The sequence below is a fragment of the Fukomys damarensis genome, unplaced genomic scaffold (assembly GCF_012274545.1).
Source record: "Fukomys damarensis isolate Sample0158 unplaced genomic scaffold, DMR_v1.0_HiC HiC_scaffold_12, whole genome shotgun sequence".
Taxonomy (NCBI): domain Eukaryota; kingdom Metazoa; phylum Chordata; class Mammalia; order Rodentia; family Bathyergidae; genus Fukomys; species Fukomys damarensis.
In genome coordinates this window covers 31,256,838-31,265,806 of record NW_022900924.1, presented here as the reverse complement: position 1 = coordinate 31,265,806, position 8,969 = coordinate 31,256,838, and the positions used below count along the sequence as shown (strand labels likewise).

The following is an 8,969-nucleotide window of genomic DNA, read 5'->3' as shown; positions in this document are numbered from 1 at the left end:
AAAAAAAAAAAAAAAAAAAAAAAAAAAAAAACCAATTAAACCATTAAATCCTTTTCTTGCTTTCTTTTCCTTTGATATGTAAACCAAAGATTTAGTAGGCACTTTGTTGCTTAAAATTGTTATTAAGTTACTTAAAAATAAACTATATAAAAATGTAGCATTGACATAAACTTCAAAAACTACAATGTATGATTTTCACCAGTTTTTCCATATAATTGGGGCTGGTTTCCTTTCCATCTGTCTTGACAGTTTTAAAACAATAATTTTCAGAAATATTTATATACCAAATTGAATGATGTGTGTGTGTGTGTGTGTGTGCATTTTTATATATCAGTCTAGCACAAATCTATAATTTAAAAATAGTTAAGGAGTTGGGGCTGGCACTCAGTGATAGAGCACTTGCCTAGTATGCATAAAACCCTGAGTTCAATCTCTAGCACAGCAAAAAATAGAGTAAAATAGCATGAAATAAAACAATAATAATAGTTTTCTTTCTTTCTAGTTCTCCTCCCTCCTTATATTCTTTAGAAGGAAGTATAATATTCCTGTTATTTAGGGTGAATAGTCTAAAACCTTTGATACCAAAGCATGTGCTTCAAATATGTTTGTTACGTGTATGACTAGGGAATGTAACAAGCATTTCTCATTCGTTAGCTTTTTGGCCTCTAACCCTTCTAATTTTGGAAAAATTCCCATTTCTCAGGAGTGTCGATGGGACAGAAACTAAAGCTTGATAGTGATGTTCCCAGCCTCGCTTGATGGCAGGTAGGTGGCCCTTGTCCACCACTCAGAGGCACCTGTCTTGAGCAAGATAATGACACGAAGAGGGGAGATTATTAGGAATTCTCCCTGGATAAAGTATACATCTGAAAAAAAAACTCATTATGCAAGAAATACATTTTAACCTGTTTTAATTTTATGAAAATATTTATATATTAACTTACTTGGGCATATTCTGAACATCCTGGAAGGCTTCTGATGAAGTCATGTACATCATCCACGGTCCATTTCTTAATATCTGCGTCCAAAGGAGGGCTCTCCTCAGGTGGAGGGAGGGCATGTGTCCCTGTAAAATGGAAAGGCAATTATTCTGTGGAATAAAATTTCCAGAAGAGGTGGGTGCTTAGAGCACAGGTTCATGTATGATGATATAAAGGTTCTCCGGTCCTGCCATCACAGAGTGTCTTTCCATGCATGAGCATTTGTAATTTCCCTGAAAGGTACTCAGAGTCACTGGGAGATTTTTTTTCCCTAAAAGTTTAGCCATTGCATTTCTTTTCCTCTTCTGAAAGGAACCTCAATGACAGTATTATTGACAAACTTTTTTTTTTTGTTACCGGGGATCAAACTTGGGTCCTTGTGCTTGTGAGGCAGGCAGTGGAACCACTGAGCTAAATCCCCAGCCCCAATGACAGTATTATTGTAACAGAGAGAGAGAATTCCAGATTTGTTGCGTCTTTCCTCAGATTTCAAGAGAAAGGCCCTGTGGATCTCATGATGCTATTATGTTCTGTGACAGTCTGTGCCTACCATGTTCTCTAGGTGCGGTAAGAGTTTAGCTGCACCTTCATCAGAATAGCAAGCTAACACTTTGTAGGGAAGCAGTTGGTATGGTGTCTAGATTAAACACTTCCCCCAGTTTGTTTTTGTTTATTTGTTTAGCTTTTAGTTTTTTGAGACAGGGTCTCAAATGTAGTTCAGACTGGCCTTGAACTCCCTATGAAGCCCAGGCTGGCTGGCTTCGAACTCATGGTGATCTTTGCATGTCAGCCTCCTGAGTACTGGGATTACAGGTGTGTGCCACCATGCCTGAATGCCAGCTTTTTTCCTCCTTAATAAGCCCTCAGAGAATATTCAGTGTGTGTTGTTGGGCAGTAGTGAGATAATACTTTTACATTATATGGTACCACAGTAATAATAGACCCTGAAAAGTAAAGCCTCTGTTTCAGTGGCTATTTTTTTCTATGCCTATACAGGGAGGTAGAATGCATACTTTTAAGCAAAAGCCCCTTTGTTTTGTGTTGAAAAATTAACAGTAAATTAAATTAAGAATTTAATTTAAATTCTGGTAGATTTTGCTCATACTTGCCCACACTTACCGTCTCAGCCTTTGCCAAAAGTTCTCTATTTAGCAAAAATAGACTAGTGTCAGTAACATAGCTCATTAGAGCTGATATAATAACGTGACTTCGAGAATTCACTCTAAATAGGATAAACAAACACAATGGTAAGGCGAGGCTTGACACTTGCAGCCTTCTGTGTAATAAGGCAAGGACTTGACAACCTGCGGTTGGCGGGGATCTTCCGTTGCCTCTGGGACACTCACCTGGCAGACAAGGTGGAGGAACTGAAGCGCAAACTCCGTTCTCTTTGCCACAGTCTTCAGATTCCTGCTCTGCAGGCTTCTCCTTCCCACAGTCCCATGGCTTTGCCTCCAGGGAAGTGGTGTGAACTCTGCAGGGTTTCTTCCGGCTGGGCTGGAGCACTGCCGGCTGGATGCGAGGTGTTAGCTTTTCCTTGGTTTCACTCGACTCCTGATTGTGGCATACTCCAAACTTCGGGTGTTTTGCATAGTCATCTTCTTCATAGGGAATTGCAGGCATCTGGCCTAGGGTGTTTTCTTCTTCTTGCCTTTTGGAACTCTCAATATCACTGTCTAGAGGTTTCTGATTCCTTGTGCTTCTCTTGGGTTGATATTTCTGCCCCCACCTCTGTAGAACATGTGGTCTGGTTGCCAAGAGAACGGCACTTCTTTGAAAGTGCAGGTTGCAGGCAGGGAGCTTGCTCCTGCCATGGTAAGTGGCTGGGCCAGCCGGAAAGCTGGAACTGTGTAGAAATGGTACCCCTAGGCCAGTTAGTCCCTTGGTAGTCACTTTTTCCATTCTTCTTTGCTGATAAACAGCGTACATCTCCAGTTCTGATCTAAAAATAAAACAATATGTACATAACCACAGAAAAGGAGAGGAAACCATTAGAAATATAATTTTATTGCCTTTCCTAAGATAGCACCTCTACTTTTCCTGTGCTCACACTATTATCTGAAGTTCGTATGGTAGAAACAGGAATTCTCCACAAAGCCAGCGGGAAGGAAACTTTGGAGAAAGTTTCCAAAAGTGAAGGGCTTGGCTGAATCTCATAATGGAAATCCAAGTCTTTAGAAAGTGACTTCTAATAAATACATGGTGCACATTTAGCAGGGGTGCTGGTGGTGCAGTGTCGAGATTAACCTTCAAAAGACTAAAGGACTAGGAAGAAGTTCCGAAACCCTTTGAAGGCAGTCCTAGCATGACTTGAGAAACAACTAGTCAGTGCAAGTCTCAGTGGTTGTAAGTCAGTGTGAGTGGCCAAGGAGGTGGGAAAGGGAAGATTTGCCTGTGTTTTGGCTTACTTCACTTTATTTTAATGGTCATAATAATGGATTTCTTAGGGTTCAGTCATAAGAAACTTGACTATTCCTTCTTTCACTGTGGGGCCATATCCCAGTCATTATCGCTGGACCTTTCTTTCTCCTGCTTGCTACAGATGAAGGCCAGTCTTGGCTGATGTTATGTTGTTTGCACTCTAACAATGTAGTTTGAAGTGGGACTGGAAAGCTTGGCTCCTGTCTTTGACAGAACTGAAGGCTTAAAATTTTTGTTTTGTTTTGTTTTTTGTTTTTTGAGACAGTTGTCTCACTATGTAGTTGAGACTGACCTGGAACTCACTATGTAGCCCAGGCTGGTCTCGAACTCACAGCGATCCTCCTGCCTCAGCCCCCCAAGTGCTGGGATTACAGGCGTGCGCTACCACGTGCGCTACCACGCCCCGCCTGCAGTCTTAAATTTAAGACAGAAATGCCAATATGATTTTCAGAGGAATCACAGTTGGACATTTTAATTATGGGACATTGGTGAACTATTTGAATCTGTAGCCTAATACCACTATTAGCTTCACTATGTGGTTTTTTAATCTTACTTTTTTCATTAGCCAATCTGTGTAGATGTTTGTATATTTCTTTTTGTATCTGCTTGAAATAATTTCTGTAAGTAATCATGGTGGGTATAACTATGTGTTTGTATTCACTTGTTACATATGTACATTCATTTGTTTTATATATAAAAGAAATAAACAGAGATTAAATAGAAAATATATAAAACACATTGTTACCTGGCAGTATGGTGCCTGTGAATCATTTCATTCCTTCTGGTCACTGCCTTTATCGATTCAGATGGTAAAATGCCCCAACCTTAAAAGAGAAAGCCACCATCCCACCTCACAAACAAATTAAAAGCATGCATTTGAAAACAAACATGTTTTCTGGAATGATTTGAATGGAATTGGGAAGCACTTACATCCTTTTTCATATCAGCCTTCCAAAGTATCTTCAAGTAACAACAGCAGAATTATAGATTTTGAAACTCTTTTTCCTAGTAACTTCGTGGTTTACTGATTTCCCCTTGCTGTGGACTCCTAATGTACTTACAGTCTGTCCTGGTCCTTTCAAACTATCTATGGAAAATGACCAGTTTTGAATTCATTTGTTCTTTCATTCTTTTTTTTTTCTTTCTTTCTTTTTTGGGACAGGATCTTGCAATGTAGTCCATGTTGGCCTCAAACTCATGACAATCCTTCTACCTCAACTTCTTGAGTGCTGGGATGTTTGCACCACTGTATTTAGCTTGATTTTTAAAAATGTTTTTTCATTTTACATTTCTAACCTATTTTTATGGACCAATACTTTATAAAAATGCAACAAAACTAATTTCCAGGAAATTAAAATAAAAATAGGAACCCAAACAATTGAAAAATTATTACATGGATAGACCTAAAGTTATCCTGTCAAATTGTTGTAAAGTTTTCTAAGCCTTTGCTTTCTTTTATTTGTCAACAGACCATAATAGTGATATATACAGAAAGTGTATTGGTTTTGTTCAACAACAGTTTTACACGTGCAAATCTGTTGTTCCTGATAATAAAGTAAAATGTTGAGGACAAAACCTATTTCTTATATTTACTTCATACTGACCTAACTGAACTTATTAAACTCCTACCAAAAGACTACCTTGAAATCTTTTAAGAAATGAAGTTCTCTGCTATTTGTGAAATAAGGTGATCTCTAGGACTACTCTAACTCTAAAGCTCTAGCTAGGTTTTTGTTTTTAGTTTGTTGGCCTCACAATAGTCTCTTTAGACAGCTAGAATGCATAAAACTTCAAACCCATGGCATACTGCCCATTAATGCAGAGAAAGCCCAAGTGGAAAGTCCAGGCTGGAGGGCACAATCCTCATTTCCAGAGGGTCCTAAAATCTAGGACTCACCAAGCCTATTTCAAATTTTTTCTCTTTCCCACGTAGGCAACATCAATTTTAATGCTAGTTCAAATGTATTAATCCACTTCCTACGTAGCATCCCAAGTTTTGAGATAAGTTCTTGGTTAGTTTCCATTTTGACAACTTGCAGTTCAGTTTCTGTAGGGCTGAGGCCTCATTTGCTTTTGCTAACTCTTACACCTCTCCCCTGAGGTAGGAGATTTCACCTACATGTCCCCCGGAGAGATGGGCAACTTGTCTGCTTGTATATCCAAATATTGGCCATTTCCCTTTTCTATTTCGCTATGAGTGATTCTCTAAGTCAGTAATGCAACTGTTGTGCTAGTCTTCTGACCTAATGCTCAAAATGGTGGGCTACAGATTGTCGGCGTCTTGTTACCAAATGGGGCTCCCGTCCAGGACCTTTTTGCTTCAGCTGCCTTCCTGACACCTCCACATAGATGTCTGTTAGGAGTTTCAAATGTAGTATAAGAAAGCTGAGCCTCCCTCCTCAAGGACTCTGTTCCTCTCACATATTCTCACTCCCTGGATAGCAATTTCACCTTTCCCATTAATACAACCAACAGTTTTGATGTCATTCTGGATACCTGTCTTTCACCTCCTACATCCAAACTGAGAAAATCCTGTTGATTCCTACCATCAAATAATTACAGAATCCAATCACTTCCTAATATACCGCTTCCTGCCCAAGCCCTCACAATCTTTTGGCTATTCCAATAGCCCGTTAGCTTCCATCAGTTTATGTCCTGAATTTTGATCCTATTATGTTTATTCCCATCTCAGCAGTCAGAATGATCCGGTAAGTTTTGTCAGACCATTTCACTGCTTTACACAAACTCTTGAAAAGCTTCACTTTTCACTCAGAATAAGAGCCAAGATCTCACTGACACCATATGCTTTGCATTTTGTTTTGCTTTCCGCAGTACTGAGGCTCAATCCCACAGCCTCATGCATGCTAGGTGAGTGTTGTAACATTTAGCCTCTTTCCCACCCCAGGCTATGTGAACCACCCTAAGCCTCCCTAGTGCTCGAATTTCCTTTCTTCATAACTTTATTTGTTCTTCATGTGTAGGATAAGACAGACTGTAAATTCTTCATTTTTTTTCATAAGTAGATTGATGCTTAGAGGAATTAAGTAACTGACACTTGGTTACACAGGGTGGCACCATGATTTGAATTTAGGTAATAACTACAGAAACCATAAGCATAAAATCACTACACAGTTGTGCCTCCAAATTCTGCAGTAAAAGCGTGGCCAGTTTAATGCAGCTGTTCTGTTCTCTATGGCTCTGCAGACAAGAGCCAAATGTCTACTGCTCATACCTGAGTAGCCATGATTGGGCAGCATATTGGGCATATTTGCATTTGGTAGAACAGATGATCCAAAGTGGGAAGGAACACAAAAGTGTCTTGGGTTGGTTGGTGCAACAGAAGGCAAAGCATCTCTAGGGGGGAAAAGATAAAATAGGTAAAATGAGAATACAGCTGTACCAAATTTCCATTGCTTAGGCAGTCAGGTGTTTTGTTTTTCTTAATTGCCATATAGGATTCTATCATCTCTTTCCAAACTGAAGTATAAAAGACCAGCAGTCTCTAGGTTAAAGTAGAAATACAGTGAGAAAGATTAGGACGAAGGACTCTACTAAGGGAGGATCAACCCAATTGGTAACAAAACAGAGAAAACAGGGCAGGAAACTATTAGGGATGTCTGGGGGGAAAAATCCAAGCAAATCAAAAGTACTCTGATTTTTCATGACCAGCATTTTGTTCAGAGCACAAATTGTTCTTATTCCATGGGTATACTTGGGTTGGGTTTGCCATCTGAGATCAAGCTGGACTAGCTGGGTGGATAGTTTATGCATTGCACCAAACCTCGTGTCTTTAAAAGCCCAACTTTACTTATTGTTCACACTCCGTGAACAAGAATAAATAATGTGTTTTATTTTCTTCTCAGAATGTTAAAGATATTTTTTAAAAAAGGAAGAAAGACTATTGCCAAACTGTGCTTCAAAACATTTCATTTTATTTTAAAAAGAAAGAATTATTCTGTCACAGAAAATCTAGGGTACCCAATTGTTATGGACTTAACCATTTCCCCTAAATTCACACATTGAAGCCTTAAATTTTAATGTGATCACATTTGGAGATAAGGCTTTTAGGGAGGCAATTAAGGTTAAATGAGGGCAAAGAGCTCTTTGCATTTGTACCTAGAGGAAAGAAGGCAGAGGACACAGTGAAAAGATGTGTGCCTAGAATTCAGGGAGAAAGGCCTCACCACGGGCCCACCAGGTGATACTTTGATCTTCAACTTTCATCCTTTGGAACTGGAGAAATAAATTTCTGTTATTTAAGCCTTTCAGCTCATGGCATTTTATTGTGGCAACCCTAGAAGAGCGCTACATCCATGTTTGCACCTGCACAATGCCTGTCACGTTGTAAGTATCTGCTAGTGACCTGCTGAATGAGAAGTGGAGGCAGAAGTGAGGAAGGTAAGGCTAGCAGAGTGACCTCACTTGAATTACTGCACCGCAGTTCACTGGGATCGCATGAGAAGGACACTAGGGTTAGATGATGATCCACTTCCTCCTTTGACTGGATTATAGTGTTAGAGAGAAATACCTGTCTACAAATGGTGGTCCAAACGGTGAGGGAATCAGTGGGATCCTCTGCTGCCCCGATGCCATCAATAAAGAGTTCACAGTCATCACTGGATTTGTCATCGATATCCCTTGTCTCTGATGGGGTTCTAAAAAGAACAAGAGAGGTACGTTGACAAATAACCCTACTTTTTGTGAACTATTTGAATTCTTCATTGAATTCAATGAAGATCTTTTGTATTTTCACACTTGGGAAGACCAGCTACACCAAAATTTGAATTGTAAAATAACCCTCCATAGGAAGCACTCAGATAAAGCTGTAGAACTCAGCATCTTGTAAATGTGCCCTTCAAATTTGTCATACTTAGCAGGTCACACCATTCCACACTACATGCAATAGTAAAAAGAAGCCAGCCTTGCAAGATTCCAAGAGTGCCAACTTCCTTCCTCACAATTTATTTTGATCCTTATATTTCCACAGGTGCAAGTACATAAATTCTCCATATGTTCAGTCTTTGGAAAAATATTCCTATACAGTTGATAAGATTAAAATAGAATATGAGGAGAGTGAATTTTTTTTTTTGAGACAGGGTCTCACTATGTAGTTGAGTCTGATCTGGAACTCACTATGTAGCCCAGGCTGGTCTCGAACTCACAGCGATCCTTCTGCCTCAGCCTCCTGAGTGCTGGGATTACAGGCATGCACCACCATGCCCGGCTGAGAGTGAATCTTCTTAATGGCTAAAAATATATCTAATTAGGGCAGTTGGTGACTGCTTGAGACTATTTAATTAAAACAAGTGACCAAATTATATCCAAATTTACAAAACACATATTTATGTAATTTATCCTCAGAACCTAGGGAACAGAAGAAAAGACTATTCTTAAGGGCATAATATTTGCCTTATAATTTTCTGGTTAATTATTAAAAAGTACTAATCAAATAGGTCTTTTTAGTGTCTCCTGCATCTTCAATTGCTAATAAAAGTGTGGGATATCTACAACTATGTGTGAAAAAAAGGAAATTGGGAAGTAAATATTCTATTTTTCACTGTAGTGATT

The 8,969-nt window shown here is 39.2% G+C and overlaps 1 protein-coding gene across 1 annotated transcript in view; it reads right to left on the bottom strand.

Moving 5' to 3' along the window:
• Samd7 (sterile alpha motif domain containing 7) overlaps positions 1 to 8,030 on the bottom strand; it is a 19,645-nt gene extending 11,615 nt beyond the window's left edge. Inside the window, exons 1-5 of the mRNA XM_010632357.1 lie at positions 7,930 to 8,030; positions 6,634 to 6,755; positions 4,147 to 4,225; positions 2,327 to 2,922; positions 945 to 1,066 (exon numbers count right to left, since the gene is read on the bottom strand). Coding sequence (XP_010630659.1) covers positions 945 to 1,066; positions 2,327 to 2,922; positions 4,147 to 4,225; positions 6,634 to 6,755; positions 7,930 to 8,030 — 1,020 coding nt within the window. The remainder of the gene's footprint in view (positions 1 to 944; positions 1,067 to 2,326; positions 2,923 to 4,146; positions 4,226 to 6,633; positions 6,756 to 7,929) is intronic.
• Between the last annotated feature and the right edge of the window lie 939 nt (positions 8,031 to 8,969).